General features: G+C 51.3%; 2 protein-coding genes across 5 annotated transcripts in view; one reads left to right on the forward strand and one right to left on the reverse strand.

Annotated features, from left to right (window-relative positions):
* Positions 1-16,479, forward strand: part of PLEKHH1 (pleckstrin homology, MyTH4 and FERM domain containing H1) — a 58,051-nt gene extending 41,572 nt beyond the window's left edge. For all 3 annotated transcript variants that reach the window (XM_069596877.1, XM_069596876.1, XM_069596879.1), the window contains exons 13-29: positions 1,078-1,164; positions 1,466-1,627; positions 2,737-2,817; positions 3,131-3,313; positions 3,715-3,823; positions 4,627-4,739; positions 5,343-5,519; positions 5,859-5,956; positions 6,410-6,587; positions 7,283-7,438; positions 8,461-8,561; positions 9,534-9,675; positions 10,767-10,909; positions 11,019-11,148; positions 12,752-12,838; positions 13,087-13,233; positions 14,119-16,479. In XM_069596877.1, the coding sequence (XP_069452978.1) occupies positions 1,078-1,164; positions 1,466-1,627; positions 2,737-2,817; positions 3,131-3,313; positions 3,715-3,823; positions 4,627-4,739; positions 5,343-5,519; positions 5,859-5,956; positions 6,410-6,587; positions 7,283-7,438; positions 8,461-8,561; positions 9,534-9,675; positions 10,767-10,909; positions 11,019-11,148; positions 12,752-12,838; positions 13,087-13,233; positions 14,119-14,280 (2,256 nt within the window). In that variant the 3' untranslated portion in view covers positions 14,281-16,479. The remainder of the gene's footprint in view (positions 1-1,077; positions 1,165-1,465; positions 1,628-2,736; positions 2,818-3,130; positions 3,314-3,714; positions 3,824-4,626; positions 4,740-5,342; positions 5,520-5,858; positions 5,957-6,409; positions 6,588-7,282; positions 7,439-8,460; positions 8,562-9,533; positions 9,676-10,766; positions 10,910-11,018; positions 11,149-12,751; positions 12,839-13,086; positions 13,234-14,118) is intronic.
* Positions 16,480-16,488: 9 nt separating this feature from the next.
* PIGH (phosphatidylinositol glycan anchor biosynthesis class H) overlaps positions 16,489-17,657 on the reverse strand; it is a 35,265-nt gene continuing 34,096 nt past the window's right edge. For both annotated transcript variants that reach the window (XM_069596883.1, XM_069596884.1), the window contains one exon: positions 16,489-17,130. In XM_069596883.1, the coding sequence (XP_069452984.1) occupies positions 17,038-17,130 (93 nt within the window). In that variant the 3' untranslated portion in view covers positions 16,489-17,037. The remainder of the gene's footprint in view (positions 17,131-17,657) is intronic.

The raw sequence follows: 17,657 nt of genomic DNA on the forward strand, positions 1-17,657 counted from the left end.
GGAGTGAAATCAAGCCCTGAGCAGTCAAGGGCACTTCTAGACCGCTTGGCTTGGTGATTTCTTTTTCCTTCGGAAGCCGAGTTCTTCTTATGCCTGGTCCTGTAAATGAACTATTCCTAGGCTGCCCTCATGTGATCTGGGCTGCTCTAACAGGGAAGCTTGTTACCTCCTCCATCTCCTTCCAACGCTGTTTGGAATTAGGGAGCCTTAGGATCCTGGGACCTAGGAGAAGGCAATGGCACCCCACTCCAGTACTCTTGCCTGGAAATCCCATGGACGGAGGAGTGTGGTGGGCTGCAGTCCATGGGGTGGCTAAGAGTCGGACACGACTGAGAGACTTCACTTTCACTTTTCACTTTCATGCATTGGAGAAGGAAATGGCAACCCACTCCAGTGTTCTTGCCTGGAGAATCCCAAGGACGGGGGAGCCTCATGGGCTGCCATCTATGGGGTCACACAGAGTCAGACATGACTGAAGCAACTTAGCAGCAGCAGCAGCAGGATCCTGGGACCTAGTTTGGCAGGATCTCCCTGGAGGACCAATGTTAATGTTTTTTTTCTATTTTTTTATTTTTTAATTTTTTTCAATGTTAATATTTTAAAGAAAGTGAAAAGGCCTATCTCTTGTGCAACTCCAGTTGATTGTTAGTGCCTGCCTTGAGCACCATGTTAAGGATTCCGGGCCTGTACCACTCAATGAGTAGGCATGCTCTGATTGATTGATAATGTCTGGAAAGGGTAATGGTGAAATACAGGCCACCTGTTGATGACACTTGCTATAAAATATATAGTAGAAAGAATGTAAGGGCTTTATAGCTCAGGAATAACTTAGTGGCTTCTTACCCAGTTTTTAAAAAGGTTCAGGCTATACTCTTGAGGCCTGAATCAGCAGGACCCATGTCTCTAATCATTGCTCCATTTACTTAGAACCAGGATCCAGAACAAGTTACCCATCGTACCACAGCCCAGGAACTCTTGGGAGTCACTTTCCCCTTTGTGACCTGGAATAAGATCTGAGGGGAAACGGTGTGCTCTGGGAAGGCTCCAACCTCTTTCCCCTCCTTCCTTTCTTTACAGAGTGATGTCATCCGGAAACCTCAAGGCCAAGTGGAACTAAACTCCCGTTGCCAGATTGTTCGAGGGGAAGGTGCACAGACATTCCAGGTGAGCATGCTCCTGGCAGTTGGTGTTTTAGATAGAAGAGGTGCTGGGTTTGGATATGGCTCCTCTGAAAACAAAGATGGAGCAAGATGAGCATGTATGAGAGACGTTACACTGACATTTGTGTCGCTCCTCATTTGTGGGTTTGAGGAAGGAAGAGGAGGCAGGATGTGAGATGGAGTGAAGGTAGGAGAGATATGGAAAAAAAGAGAAGAAGAAAGGCCCGGTGGGCCAGAGTTCTGTGCCACCTCATAACCGGGCCCCTGTTTTTCCATCCTCCTCTCCCCACCCCCTCACCCCCCAGCTCATCTCTGAGAAGAAAACCTACTACCTGACGGCTGACTCACCCAGCCTGCTAGAGGAGTGGATCCGTGTCCTGCAGAGCCTGCTGAAGGTCCAGGCCATTGGGCCTCCCGCTCTGCCTCAGGGGGGCACCAAGCCCACCGTGAAGGGCTGGCTGACCAAGGTATGGCTAGGGGGATGGGGGAGGCATGTGGGCCTCCTGAGAGTCAGGGGAGCCAGGAGTGAGTCCCAGGGGTGGTGGGTCCCCTCCTGACACAGCTTTCTGCAGAAGGTTCCTCACACTGGTTACCTGTTGTCTGAGCCACATAAGGTGATGGTGAATGACTCTCTGGAAAAATAGGGATCAAGGTTGTTAGAGCAACAGCTGTTCTCAAGACAGAAGGGGAAAGGAATGTCTTGGACCCATTTTGAGGTCATTAGAAGTTGCCCCCACGGCTGCCTTGTACCCACCACAGCTCAATATGAACAGAGGGAAGCTGTGACCTCAGTGAGGCAGGCATGGCCAAAGACTCATAATATCTCAGGCTGCCCTAAAGATGTTTTTTGATTTTTTTTTTTTTTTTTTTTTAGCCGTGCCACTTGGCATGCAAGATCCTAGTTCCCTGACCAGGGATCAACCCGAGTGCCCGCTGTAGCGGAAGCTCAGAGTCTTAACCACTGGGCCACCAGGGAAGTCCCTAAAGACATTTTAATTAGGGCCTTTCTGGTTGCAGGGAGCTGAGAAGCACTTGTGGACCCCAAGGAAGGGGAGGTTAACAGGGAAGCACAGTAACTAGGCCAGGACACTGTCAGGAGTGATACACGGAGTGTCAGCTCCATGCTCGGGGCTTTCCCTCTGCCTGTCTGTTCAGTCTGGGTTCACAGCCCTCTCCTCTGCCCAGGTGCACTGTTTTTACACTTCATGATTACATTTGCCCAAGGGCTTCAGCCCACGGTGGTCCTGTCCTCCCAACTCTAGTCCTTGCTGACTAGCAAGTTCTTCTTGTGGTCATATTCCTGGGACAGGACATCTGGTTGGCCAGGTCAACCTTTTAATGGCAGTTCATATGAGGATAAATGGGGGTGTCGTGGCTGTGGACCCTTGCTGTGAAAGGGCTAGTTCCATTAGTCGAGAATCTGGGTGGCATCTGAGTTTGACCTGGAATTGACCTAAGGGTCTGAGTTGAACCAGGGGTTTTGAGATCTGTCTCCTCGTGGCTTCTCTTTGCCAGTCCCAGATTTACTTCCGGGGTCATCTGATTCTGATAATGCTGGTTCACTTCTGACCTGCAGGTCAAGCACGGCCACTCCAAGCTGGTCTGGTGTGCTCTCGTTGGGAGAACCTTCTACTACTATCGAAGCCATGAGGACAAGGTACTTCTTGGCCTCCCAATAGCTTCCCCCAATCTACATTCCTGTGGCTCTGTGTCCTGATGGAAGGCCCCACCCCAAACCCTATAACCAGTATAAAGCTAGTGGCCGGATCCCTCTCGAGTGTGACCAGTGTGCAAGGCCCACAGGTTGTTTTTGTGTGCTGTGTCTGTGCTCCTCCAGGCCTGTCTCCCCTTCCCCATCCTGTCATCCATCCACTTCCTTGATCCCTAGCCCTATAAGCCCCAAGGTTCAGAGAGAAGAGACTCCTCCATCCCTGCCAGCCCTCTCATTCATGCAAGGCTCCTGTCTGCAGCGACCTCTGGGCCGTCTGCCTGTGCGGAACGCGCACATAGAGGAAGTAGATCGATCCTGTGACTCAGACGAGGACTATGAGGCTGGAGGAACCCGGCGGTTGCTGTCCTCCCACTACACGCTGGTGATCCACCCCCCGGAGCACAGCCCCACCTACCTCCTCATTGGCACCAAGCATGAAAAGGTGAGGGAGGGACTGGGCCTCCATGGCAAAGCTCAACCCTTCGATTCTCATCTTCCTTCCTTCTTCCCTGAGATTCCCAAAATTCAAATTTATTTTCCTCCTAGACATGTTGGCAACTCGTATTTCCTGTTTGGGAATATTCCTTGTACTGGGTTCATTCCCAGCGACCAACATCTCTTCACTGGGGCCATGAGATGGAGGGGACCACAAGCTTAGGAACTTAGGTTCATATTCATTCGATCCCAAGTCTTTGTTCTTAGAGACCGATGGCCTCAGCTTGTGCCAACCAAGCAGGCTGAGCATCACCCTGGACTTGGCCCCTTCAGGGAAGCTCCCTTGGAGGTCCTGCCTCCATTCTCACCCAGCCCAGCCCCATCAGCTGGCTTTCCATCCACTTCCAGGATACGTGGCTTTACCACCTCACAGTGGCTGCGGGTGGCAGCAGTGCCAAGGTGGGCACTGCCTATGAGCAGCTCATTGGAAAGCTGATGGATGGTGAGGGAGACCCAGGTAAGGCAAGGGTGGCCATCACTGCTGGGTTGGAGGGCGGTGGCTGAGTAATTGGTGGTTGGGAACCCCAAGAAAGCACGACCATACCCTGAAGCTGTTTGGAAACCATCTGAGCCACAGAAGGGCATTGGTGTCCCATGCTCCAGGGCCTTGTTTCTGGTGAGGATACTGGAGAGACCACTCAGTATCTGGGGGAGTTGTCTGGGGAGCAGACACTTGGTCAATGTTTTACTTTGTTCCCTGCAACTTTGCTGGCCAGACAGAGGGTTGAGGAAAGAAGGTGGCTGGTTAATCTGTAGTTAGAGGTGGTTAATAAATGAAGTTAGGATCAGGCTGACTTCAGCCTGGGGCATTTAGAAGTCTGTATTTTGCTACTGATTCTCAGGACCCTAAGGACCTAAGGGCTCCCAGCACACACACACTGCTCCACTGCTGCTTCAAGGCTTGTTTGTTCCAGGCTGATACACATTCCTCTATCCAGACCTGACGCTGCAATGAGGTGGCCTCCCTTGCACACGTGCACACACACACACACACAGATGCCCACGCCTTGCACTCACTCCTACTGCAGCCCCACGGGCAAAGCAGTAGCCACCTTCCTGTAAGCTGTGCTTCTGAGTGTCCTGAATAAATGCAGTGCACACCTGCCCAGCCCACACTCTGTGGGTGTAAACGCAGCACAACCCGTGTGTCCAGACTGAAAGCCCTGCCTTCCCTGCAGATCAGAGTGGTGGTGGGGGCGGGGGGCGCGTTCCCTCCACACTGCTGACTGCCGCTGCTCTGTGGTGCTGTGCTCCGGGCAGACTCTCCTCTCTGGAGGCACCCCATGCTGTGCTACAGCAAAGACGGGCTGTTCACCTCCCTCACCACCCTGCCCTCCGAGGCCCTGCAGACGGAGGCTGTCAAGCTATTCAAGGTAAAGTGGGAGCCGAGCCCCAGGCCCACAGACTGGCGGTTGGCACCCTTGCCCTGCATCTCGGCTCTGGCCAAAGCAGTTCTGCCCACCGTGGTGATGGAGACCTAGGCAGTTTAGGGGGTAGCTTACGGAGGGATCTGAAGAGGACAGGAGACAGTCCCTCAGGGTTCCCACCGTGTCCTTTATGGGGAAGATACTATAAGCTCTGGGATGTCACCCCTGGGCCCTTGAAATGAAGAGCTGCCCTCCTCCTGGAGTGCACAGTGGGAAGGGGCAGGTTTTTGTTGCTTCTGGACCTGAGAGGTTCTGGCCTATTTTAGGATGTTCTTTGTTCCCCTCTGAATATTCTGTCTTTTTGAAAAATGAATGTCTTGTTTATGTAATGGGAATATTTAAAGAAGGAAAGATCCTCTCTCAAAGTAGCCATCTCAGTAAGCATAGATATTCTCAAGCAGTAACAATGCTCCCTCCAAAAAAGCGCTGTCTGCAGTGATCCAGGGCCTCCCTTGAGCTCTGAGGGGGTGGTGGGGGCAACCCAGTCTGTCCCAGCCATAGAGGACAGTGGTCAAGGACCCGCCCGAGCCTGCCGTCATCTCCCTGCAGTCCTGCCAGCTCTTCATCAACGTGCCCGTGGAAGCCGCCTCGGTGGACTACCACGTGTCCCTGGCGCAGACGGCGCTGCAGGTCTGCCTGGCTCACCCCGAGCTACAGAGCGAGATCTACTGCCAACTCATGAAGCAGGCCTGCTGCCGCCCGCCGCAGAAGTACTCCCTCATGCAGGTGGGCGTCCCTGGGGCAGAACAGCCGTGGGCCAGGGCTGCCCAGGAGGTGGGAAAGGCGGAAGGAGGTGACTGGGCGCATATCCTCTGAGCCTGGCGGCCAGCAGGCGGCCTCGGGGCACAAAGCTGTCCCGCTGTCTTCTCTGTGCCCCTCCTGGATGTCCACACACAGATTGTGTGACTGCAGTTCTGGACAGAGCCCGGCCGAGCTGGCCCTCCCGGTGCCCACAGGAGGTTGGGGGCTGTGGTTTGGAGGGGCTGCTTAAGGCTCTGCAGCTCAGGACTGTGAGGGCGGTGGTACGCAGACCAGCACTCACCCTGCACTTCTTTCCCCACTCAGTGCTGGCAGCTCCTGTCTCTGTGTGCCCCCCTCTTCCTGCCTCAGCACCACTTCCTCTGGTACATCAAGCAGCAGCTCCAGCGCCATGCGGATCCCAGGTAAGATAGTGCCCCTCTGGTGTTACTGACAGGCATGACCGAGAGGGACACCAAGGGAGACCAGGATGGATCAGATCGCCCCTGCTCCCTGGGATTTGTGTGGTGGCCATGGAGACTTTGCCCATCAGCATGTACACTGATGGCACGTGGCGATCCGGGCACGCTGGGCTCCTCTACGTGCCAGTCCACGTAGGCATGGGTATCTTGTGGGGGCTTTCATGTGAAGCTACAATGCCCCCACATCGTCCCCATATTTTCATTCTCTGTTGCCATGTTTTTGGGCTCCCGCAGAAAATAGCCATGCCAGCAGCCTGTAGCAAATAGACCCCAAAAGACAAAGGGCTCCTATCACAGCCTCCCAGCTGCGGGTTCAGTCCTACAGGTTATGTGTTGGTAGGGAGCTGGGGGTGAGTGGACTCCCGTGTTCCTTTTTCCCTTCACCTGTCTTTTTAGAAATGAAACTGGCCAGTATGCCACATATTGCCAGCGGGCGGTGGAGCGAACGCTGCAGACTGGGGAGCGGGAGGCCAGGCCGTCACGCATGGAGGTGGTGTCCATCCTGCTGCGGAACCCCTTCCACCACTCCCTGCCCTTCAGCATCCCCGTGCACTTCGCCAACGGGACCTACCAGGTGACCGGGCTGCCGCGCTCCCTGAGCTGAGTCTTCTCATGTCACCGACCCAGAGGAGAACACCTTTGGCCCAGAGGGTGCTGAGCCTCCATAGGTCCAGCAGATCTTAACAGGCAGACCAGCCGAAGCACAGGGCTGGAGTTTAGGGGGCAGGTGGGGCCATATGCGCCAGTGTGGGGGGAGGAAGGAGCTGGAATCGCAGAAGTGTTTCAGTGTTTGGGGCCTGGGAGGTGGGTCTTTTGAACCCACTGCACGAACAGGGAAGCTGAGACACTGACCACGAAAGTGGCCTGGGAAAGGGCCCCCCAGAAGCGGTTATAGCATGTGGGACTGCAGTCCACTGTGGGCAGGCTCCTCCCTTAAGCACTCACCACTCCACATGGAAACCAGCTTCCTTTGGCCTTTGCAATCGCCCTTTCACTCTTCCTGTAGCTCAGTCGGTAAAGAGTCTGCCTGCAATGTAGGAGACTTAGGTTTGATCCCTGGGTTGGGAAGATCCTCTGGAGAAGGAAATGGCAACCCACTCCAGCATTCTTGCCTGGAGAATTCCATGAACAGAGGAGCCTGGCGGACTACAGTCCATGGGGCTGTGAAGAGTGGGACAAGACTAAGCGACTTTCACTTCACTTGCTTCTTTCAGTCATGCCTTTCCATCTCCTGGACCCTGACCCCTCCACTGGCCCCTCTCCCGGCAGGTGGTGGGTTTTGATGGCTCCTCCACCGTGGACGAGTTCCTCCAGCGGTTAAACCAGGAGACGGGCATGAGGAAGTCCTCCCGTTCGGGCTTTGCCCTTTTCACCGACGACCCTGCTGGCAGGGACCTGGAGCACTGCCTGCAGGGGAGTGCCAAGGTAATGCCCCCGGCCCAGCCAATGGAGTCCCTCCTGCGCCACCTCGGCCTTCAGGATTCTGTGTTCCCAGCCTGTAGGAGACTAGCCCGAGGCATTCCCCCAGGCCAGCATTTCTGTGCCATTCTAAAATGAGCCCATACAGGCAGAGTTGTCTTTGCCCTTGTCTCTGGAGAGATCTCCACATCCCTCCCTCCCTTAAGAGGCTTTTCAGCTTCTGGGGGAAAAGCTGCCTCTCAGCTCAGTGTTGGAAGGACAGGGAGGCGCTTGTCAGCATCAGCCCGACCTGGGCAGAGCCCCCTGCCAGTTCCAAACACACACGCATAGACAGATGACTGAATGCTGGACCAGCAGATGTTGTATTGCACACTGGCCGCTCACCTCAGCTGCCAGGGCCCCTACTGTGCGTACAGATTCCATCATAAAGAGGTAGATCCTTATGGTACTTCTGTATGGACTTTGAGTGGGATTCGAGCCCTCTGTTGCGTTAGGGTCTGGGGTTAGAGCTGCAGGGCATGCTGGCTGTTGGTGGGAATGTGCTGGAGCAGTCAATAAGGATGAGGCTTTGGCTTCAGTGTCTGCTTTCTTTATGGTGACAGGACAAAGGCTTCTATAGTCTTTTACCATTGCCTGGAAAAACTATGCCATGTACCTTCTGTGTAAATGCCTGGCATCTGTAAGGCTTTGTTACATAGTAGGCCTCTGGTTACACTTGTTGAAGAGGAGAATGGCGGCTGGTGGTAAGGGGCCATGTTTTTTGACTGGGCCTGCCCAGCCTCTGGAGGTGGCCTAGATGTTAAGCCAGTGCGGGGCAGTGTTCCGTGGTTTGCTGCCCACACTGCACGCAGAGCTCCGCCTCTGTCTGTCAGGAAGTCACTGGCACCGTGGGTCCCAGGAGCATGAAGCCCGCTCAGGTCAGCCTCCGGATGGAGAACGATCATTCTGCTCTGCCTGGGTCCAGGAGTGACTGCACCTTCTTGCCCTCATCGGGGGCTTTTCTGACTTCGCTCTTTTGCATCCTGTAGATCTGTGATGCCATCTCCAAGTGGGAACAAGCCCTGAAGGAGCTGCACACCGGAAAGTCTGAGGGTGGCACACGTGTTGTGAAGCTGATGTACAAGAACAGGTCCTGAGGGTTGCCAAGGGGGGCACCGAGTGTGAGGGCTGCTGCTGGGGTGCAGCTCCTCACTTTTTCACTGGAGGCCTGTCCTTCACAGACAGGCCCACAGATATAACACTGCCTATTGGTCATTAGCTGGGGGCCCAGGCTGGCTCTGCTGTTCTCTGTGAGACCCTGGACAGCTCAGGCTTTTGGTCCCTGTACTGTATCTGCACACTCACACATGCATGCAAACACACACACATACACCCCCCTGACCACCAGCCAACTTCCTCAGGTGGCTACATGTGCTACATTAAGAGAGGAAGATTTTGAGCACTGGATATTTAAGGCTAAAGAATAAATTGCTCCTGTACCAATTCCAGGAAATACAGGAGCCATCCTGACTTTATATCTCTCTGAGTAAGAAAATTTCATCTCAGATATGTCTCCAGGCAAATAATCTCCACTAGTCTCTTGGAATCTTAACTCATCCAGTTCTCTAATCAACTATGAAAAAGGGGCTTCCCAGGTGGTGCTGTGGTAAAGAACCTGCCTGCCAATGCAAGACAACATGGGTTCAGTCCCTGGGTTGGGAAGATCCCCTGGAGGAGGGCAAGGCAACCCAATCCAGTATTCTTGCTTGAAGAATCCCATGGACAGAGGAGCCTGGCAGGCTACAGTCCATAGGGTTGCAGAGTCAGACACAACTGAAGTGACTTAGCATGCATGCACCAGGTACCAGCTTCCCCTCACCTAATCCAGTAAGTGTAAAGGTGAATTCAGAATTAACCACATGCTACTGTTGCTATGAGATCTGGAAGGACAGGGATCTTCTCTGTATCATGCTTGGTTAAATTTTCTGGAGGCAGTGGAAAACAGACTCACAAATGGTATAAAAAACTTTTTTTCTTTGGAAATCAAGATATACAGATCCAGAGACAGCCTCATCGTTCGGGATTCCAGTTGAGTCCTGGCTTCTCTTTCTCTCTCCTGTAGGCTGTATTTTCGGAGTCAAGTCAAAGGTGAGACAGAGCGAGAGCGTCTGCTGCTTGCCTCCCAAACTAACGGAGAGATAGTGGCAGGGAGGTTTCCTGTCAACAAGGAGCTGGCTCTGGAGATGGCTGCCCTGATGGCTCAGGTAAGGTTCTGTTCAGGAATCCGGAGGGTCAGGGGACCGTCTTGGACGCGCAGGCAGAATGCACCACACGGGGGGAACCAGAAGAGTCTGCAGGTTCTGAGGTGCCAGAGAGGGTGGCATTGCTGACTCCTTACCTAGTAGGGCATCTCACTGCAGACACATACTGAGAGCACGGAGCCCAGGGGCCTAGGTTTGAATCCAGCCCCCTAACTGCTATGAGATCGTGGCCAACTTACTTTTCTTATCTATGCTTTCGTTCTCTTTTGTATTCTGAAAGCAAAAATCCCTTACTGCCGCCCCTACAGTGTTGTACTATGGTTCTTAGATAAGGTATGTTGTAAAATGTGTACTCGCCAGCTGTCAGACGCGCAGTGAGAACTGGGGAAAGGAGCGTGCATTCAGGCTTTGACTCGTCTTCCTGTTACCTTTAGGAGGCTGTGTTGCCAAAGGCATCTGGGATGCCTTCATGTTCCCCCTAAGAGTCTGGATTTATGTGCTGGAGAAGGGGAAATAATAACAGTTGATCTTTAATAAACATGTACTGAATATGCTAGAGAGGGCCCTGTGCTGAGCGTTTTATAAGCATTACCCTATTTAGTTCTCATCCTTACTTTGTAGGAGAGTAAACTGAACAGAGTTTAACTTGATTGTGGTTTCAAAGCTGGTAAATGGCAGAGCTGGAACTGGAGTCAAGCATCTGACTCCCGTGGCCACATTCGGAACACTGCTATACTGTAGGATCTGCAGCATCTTCCGCCCTGTATCCCATAGTTTGGGATTAGAAGCCAGAATTTCTGTAGTGTTGTCTGCCACCGATTAGCTATGTCTTTGGAGAAGGCACTTAACTTCAGCTCCAAAATGAACGTTGAACTTGACAATCTAATATTCTTGGATCCTAAGATTTTTTCTCTGGTGTCTGTGAAACTTGAGATAAAGGGTCTGTTCACAAGAAATGTTTTTTTTCCATCCATTCCCTCCTCACCAATAAAGGAATGAAATGATGGTTTATTGTACCTCTCTCAGCAGGCCCCCACCCACACCCTCTCCACATCCAATTTCCTGACTTGTCCCTCCACGTGCTTCTATTGCAGGTAGAGTACGGGGACTTGGAGAGGCCCATCCTTCCCGGACCTGGGGGTACACCCTCTGCCAAAGCTCAGCATCACCTCCAGCAGGTCCTGGACAGGTTCTACCCAAGGCGCTATAGACACGGGGCGCCCCCTGAACAGCTGAGGTAGGCTGCAGGGTCTTGCAAGGAATCACTGTGGGGAGGGCTGCAGAGTTGGGGAAACCTCAGAGCTGCGACAGAAACATGGCACCGTCTCTCCGTCCGTCCAAACCAGGCACCTGGCAGATCAGCTGACCACGAAGTGGGCGGCACTGCAAGGCTGCTCCTCTCCTGAGTGCATCCGCATCTACTTGACAGTGGCCCGGAAATGGCCCCTCTTTGGTGCTAAGCTCTTTGCTGCTCAGGTGAGTGTGAGCCTTTCCAGTGGAAGGAGTGGTTACCATATCATCTGGAAGCCCACCATCCCATCTGGAAGCCCACCATCCCATCTGGAAGCCCACCATACCATCAGAAACTCTTAAGTTTCTCAGGGATTCCATCACGTTTGAGCCAGTTCAGTCTGTAGTGCCTGCCTGCACGCTAGCAACCACTAGGGGTCGCAATCTCCCCACCCATTTCTTGCCTGCTGCAAGCTTTCCCTGGTCCAGAGCAGTTGTGACTCATTGCTTTTGGACCAGGATTATTTCTGGGTGACCCTCAACTTTCCTTTATTGACTTCTTTCCCAATCCTACCCCCTGAAAAAAAAAAAAAAAAAGATAGGGTCAACTAATTCACAGCAGGGTTCAGACTTGATGTGACGTCCCTCTCAAGAGTGCTTTCATTTGAAAAGAAGTTTGAAAGGACATACTAGTATCATAACCTAAACAAACACATCTCCACTGACCTGGAGTGGCCACGGGGGATGTGACTACTCAGGCAGCAGTTCATTTCTCCTGCATGAAGGTCAGGTGGCCAACAGTAATTTCAGCTGGAACTCTTCTTCACTGGGTATCTGGTATGTGTGAACTTTGTACATAATCACACAGTGTCCTGTCCTCGATGCTGGATCGTGATCCTGTTCACTGAGGGTACAGATCAGACAATAGACTCATTCATTCAACAAAGAACTGTTGAGCTCCTATTATATCTCATGCATCGCGCTGGTTGTTTGCGGTGGCAAGATGTAAGCAAATCCGACACAGTCCTTGCCTTCATGGAGCTTCTTATCTAGTAGGGAAGGTCCACATTAATCAAATAATAATTTTCTCTCTAAATACATATATAATTTTTTCACAAGTTGTCACAGTGCCATGAAGGAAAAGTACAGGGGTGTTATAAAGGCATATAACATGGGGACCCTCTTGGCCTGGAAGGTTGGGGAAAGCTCCTGATGAAAGAGATATGTCCATCTCTGATCCCAGACTTCTGGGTAGAAGAGATAGATCTAGATCTAGATTGCCCTAATGCAGCCCTGGCAGGGAAAATTAGTCATTCTAAGACTTGTCCACCAAATAGTCACTTTTCTCCCTGGTAGGGCCTAAAGCCTTTAAGGTTACATTATTGTTTTCCTGACTTTTAAAAAAAAATAATCCCTAGAAAATTGGTTGAAGCAGGATGCACTGGTGCTGGGAGAAACTGGGTGGAATGCTTTCAGTTTCTGAGAGCCAGGAGAAGACAGCCTGTTCATGCCTGTGACGGAACAGCCAGGGCTGGCCTCTGCTCTGTTGCAGGAACAGAGTGTGCTCTGCTCTGTTTCGTAGCAGGGTGGGTACCGCAAGAAAGTGACACCCTTCCCCACTCAGCGTAGTTCATAAGCGGCCAGAGCTCCAAGCCAGATGCCTCCTGCCACGAGCAGACTGTTTATCCAGTATGCTGTACAAATACCATCTTCTGTGTTTCCCAAAAGGAGAAAAAAGTTGGAAATCACTGCCTAGCAGCTCCCTGGACGTGCCTTCTACTTCAGAAAGCTCTAGTGGTTCAGAATCCTAGCTGTGACTCGGTCTGATGGGATTTTCCTGTTCCCCCAGCCTGCGCAGCTGTCTTCCAAGGAGAGCGCTCTGGTGTGGATTGCTGTGAATGAGGATGGAGTCAACATCTTGGACCACAACACTATGGTATGGGAGGGTACGGGCTGGCTCCCTGGTGGCTCCTCTCTGCACTCAGAGTCCTGAGCTGAGTGACCGTGGTTGCTCTGCCCCCACTACCCCAAGCACTGCTGTCTAGTCCAGACACAGCTTAGACATTTGAATGGAGCTCTCCAAAGTGTGGCCGCTTCAGACTTCTCTTTCCTGGTCTGACGAGATTCCCAGCTCAGGAGGCAAGGGGAAAGCTACCCAGGAACTAACTGCATCACTTCTCACAGCAACTGCACGTCACCTATCCCTACTCTTCGGTGATGACCTTCGGTGGCTGCCGAGATGACTTCATGCTTGTGATCAGATCCCTTGCAGACCAGAGCTCTGGGAAAGGCCACGTTGAGAAGTTGATCTTCCGCATGGCTGCTCCCAAGGTGGGCCTGAAAGCTGCTACATTTGACTCTGATCGGGTATGATGAGGTGGGCTTGGAGCATAGAAAGGAAACTGGGGTTATGATAATACCCCAGAAGGGCCCTGCCCCGAACAAAAACCTTTGGCCTTGTCTCTCCTCAGTACTCCTGAGGGTGCTGGGCTGGTAGAGGGGCTGGTGGGGGCACTCCTCACGTTACTTCTGTTGTCAGCCACAGCACTGCGCAGCTTGAGCTGGGGGGCCTCTCGCTGCTCGTCCTTGCAGCAGGCCCAGGCCCAGGCCGGCTTCCTCCTCCAGGTGCTCCCCCCTTGCCTTGGGTTCTGCTGTCCCAGCACTTGTCACAAGTGGGCCAGTCCGCACAGGCTCCCCCTTCCCTGGGGTTCCGAAGAAGGCCCAAAGACCTGTTTCGCTTTAAGGGCCTTGTTCCTACTCGGTACAGGAAATGTTGATTGGCAAAAGTAACAATTCCAGAGACTCTGAAACTGAAGTTCTGATTTATAGTTTCTGGCTTCTTTCTGAGCAGCTGGAAACCCTGTTGTTTTAATCCTAAAGCTGGAGTTTGACAAACCTCCTCCTCCTTTTAATACTGTCCCTGCCAAAGGAGAGGACACACAGGTCCCTTCAGGGAGGCCGCCTGCCCCGGCTTGGAGACAGCCAGAGCAGAATGTTGGTCCTCCTGTTTTCAGGAGGTACCATGGATTCCAGACACCCATTTCACTGGTTGTCTGAACCTCACCAGTAATGATCCCCTGCTTGGACACTTCCACCCTGGGTGGTTATTTAAGAGACAAACCAAAGCCCAAGAAGCTTATGCAACAGCTAGTGAGAGAGAACCAGAATTCAAGCCATAGCTAGTTCCATTCCTTCATTTCTCTGCTGCCTCCTTAGATTGCAGAGGTGACCTTCATCTTGGCCAGCTACATGAACCACTGTTCCACAGCTGTGAACCCACCCACCACCCCCGCTGCTGCCTGCCAGCCATGGGAACTGGATGGACGTCAGTTCTTTGCTTCTGTTCCGTGTGGTGCCAAGGGGCCAACGTTGCTGTGAATATTTCTCTTGCCCTTTTCCTCACCACCAGCTGGTGCCTCTGGGATTAGACATGTGTCCTCGGATGTGATACTACTGTGATGGGTCTGATAGCCCCCGCAACCCACCCCAGTTGTTCTGTGAAATGTGTGCTTCGGTGTCCACTTTACTCTCCAGGTGCCTTATCATGTTCCAGGGCTATCCTTTAAAAATCCAGACCCCGTATAAAAACCACTTTCCTCGCCCCCCACAAAAACACTGAGCTGTGGATGCTGTTCGGTTCTAGACACAGGGCTGCCCACTGCCCCTGGTCACTGAGGGCATCAGTGCTGTACGTCAGTTTTCCTGCACTGCTGCTCTCAGGGAGACTAGTGTTTTTTATATTCTCTATGGTCCTCATGCAGGGATTTATACTTGAAGTTTTCCTGACATCCCTGAACGGGAGAGGACTAGAATTTCCAATTCACTTGAACTTCAACAAAAGCCTGAAGCTCACTCAGGCTGGACTTCCTTTCCCACACGGGAGAGGTGCTGGCGGGGCTGGAGACAAAGGAGTGGACCCACCTTTCCCCTTCCCCTGCTGCACACGAGGCATCGGTGGCGCCCTTCCGGGGCAGCGGCCCCTGGCCCTGCAGGACAAGGTGCTGTCCCCCGAGAGTGAAGTTGGTCTCCTCACACCGGACCGTCAGCGCACCCGAGTACAAGCAAGGGCAGGGGTGGGTCCACCCTGGCCTCTCCTTGTCTCATTTTACTGACTGGACAGGGCTCACTGAAGGCTGTGCTTACTACTGTAGAAGGTGGGCATCACTTATTCCCCTGCTCACTGAAAGACCAAGCAAATGCATCCTGCTCTTTGCTACTCTGTCAGGCCACCAAAAATGGCTCAGAAAGAAGATCCCTCCTCCAGGGTTATGAGCCTGGATTTGCTTAAGACTTCCGGTGAACTTGCACTGGGAATTAGTTTGAGGGCAGAGCACACACATGTGTTATCTGATGCCTGATTGAAAGTTTGTTTCACCTTTTGCCTTCCTGATGATGCCAATATCTCCCCACCCCCAAGTGAGACCTGCTGTTGAGTGCAGAGATGATCTTGTCTCTGCCCTCCTGACAGGAAAAAAAAAAAAAAGACGAAAGAGTTCATTTATACTCTGATTTTCCAACACGGGAGAAACTGAGTTTTATTTCATAGCTCTAAGGCCGCCTTATCTTTTTCAATAAAGTGCTGAACAAACTATATGAGTTTAGCAATAGCATCTATGAACCAAGCCTTTAACCCCAACAAAGTGTGTGGTGGGGGCACACTCAAAAACTGCAAGGCTAGAACTCGTTTATCTGAACACCTCAGCGGCTGTAAGCTTCCCCTCCCTCACCCTCTAAACTGAGAAGCATGACGAAACGGGCAGCGCATCAGACTGTCTGCCTCTGTTAAATGAACTGGACTTTGCCAGGCTGGCAATTTTATAGCTGCCTCCCAATTTGGTTTTTCCCTTCCCCCCAGGATTTGGGATTTACCTGAGACATTTCTACCTCGAACAAGTCACATGTCACATGTCCCACAGGCTCCTAAATAACCCTTCCAGGGCTGCTGTAAAAGGCAGAAGTTACAGCTCTGGTTTTGTAATATCTTGAGTATCTCTAAGGCAAATAAAGATATTATCATCTACGGGACCCTGTACAGAACTACCCTGTACGGAACACAGGAGCTAGATGGACAGAGACTAGACTTTTGTAGGACATTGCTTCCTACTAACCAGTCCCTGAAGGACTTGCTTTTTTTCTTTCTTAACTTTTATACAGGGACTCTGCACAGTTGGAACAATTATTTTTTTCAAAAGAGCTGATGTCAGGAGTTAAAATAAAAAATCCCAAAGAAAAAGTAAGCAGGAACGGAGCTGTGTTCCTACTGAGTTTAGAGGGTCAAGCTGCTTTCCCTGCCCTGGCTTCTTCCCAGCCCTTCAGGAATCCTCCCTAGTTTGTTGATTTTATACAAAAGAAATACCCTTATAAACAAAGGCTTCTATAGTATGTATGTTTATCCTTCTTCAACATGTCTGGGAACCAAAGTCAAATTTCTGTCTGGCTTTTTGTTTCATCCCTCTTGGCAAAAGAAGTTTCTGGAGTCATAGACAGTGCTGAGGAACAAGAGTATTAATGTACTTGACACCCTTGACTGAAATGCCACGATCATGTTTGTCAATAAAAAGCAGCTGTCTGAACCAAGCAGTGGTGTATGTTTTGGAAGAATATCTGTTTATTAAGAGAATCATAAAGTAACCCTGAACAGAACACAGGAACTAGGTGGACAGAGACTAGTCTTTTCTAGGACATTGCTTCCTACTAACCAGTCCCCGAAGGGCTTGCTTTTTTTCTTTCTTAACTTTTATACAGGGACACTGCACAGCTGTAAAAGTTATCTTTATCAAAAGAGCTGATGTCCGTTTCCCATTTTCTATAAATTCCAACAAAAAGTAAGCCCGAGTGTGCTCACAAAGTGCGCTTAGTCAACATTACTCCTAACATAGAGTTTCAAGGTCTCCCCTCAATTGGTAAAATAAATAAAACCGTACAAGAGGAACACTAAAATATACATTAATACTTTGCTCAATATCACACAATAAGTTAGGTTTCCAGTCACCTTCTCTAGGGCTCTGAGATCCACCACATCCATACTGGTTTCTCAGACTATGTCCACTTGAAGGTTTAAAATACAGAAAATAAGCCAGCCACTGTGGCTTAGGAGTCTCTGGTAGACAATACTGGCTTTCTGAACGCTGGGACTCATGGGCTCGCTGATGTGGCTTTCTGGTGTGCCAGGATCTCCTGGCAGCTCCTGTACACTTCGATCAAGCAGTCCAGCCGGGGCTTGGCACTCTGAATTCCAGAGGGGAGAGATGCAGAGTCAAGGTGAATGTAAGAGACGGATCAGCGGTGCTGCGTCCATGTGCAACCTTGCTCTCTCACCCACAACCCGGGGGGGCTGAACGGCACAGGTGTGGGCTTGGAGAGGTGCAAGTTCAGGCCTCACCGGACTTTGCTGGGAGTGATCCCTAACGAGGCCTACAGCCCAGCCTGTGAACTGTGGGAAGCAGGAGCTCAAAAGACAGTTTTTAATCTGTCTAAATTTCATGATATCCGCCTAAGAGCAAGAAAGGGGAGTAACAAGGACAGACCCTCTTGGGAAGTGTCACAAGCTGTGAAGCAGCTCTCAGAGACAAGAAGGGCACTTTGATATGTAAATACTGCAAATTATTTTGTATAATGAAATATAATACAATCAAATTAAAAGAAAAGCCACAGAATGAGAAAAATGTATGTGGAAAGCATATTTAATAAAAGTTGGCCACCTAAAATAAATTCTTACAATGCATAATCAATATGTAGTATCTGCTCGACTAATA

Source organism: Ovis canadensis, chromosome 7 (genome assembly GCF_042477335.2).
Source record: "Ovis canadensis isolate MfBH-ARS-UI-01 breed Bighorn chromosome 7, ARS-UI_OviCan_v2, whole genome shotgun sequence".
Taxonomy (NCBI): Eukaryota; Metazoa; Chordata; class Mammalia; order Artiodactyla; family Bovidae; genus Ovis; species Ovis canadensis.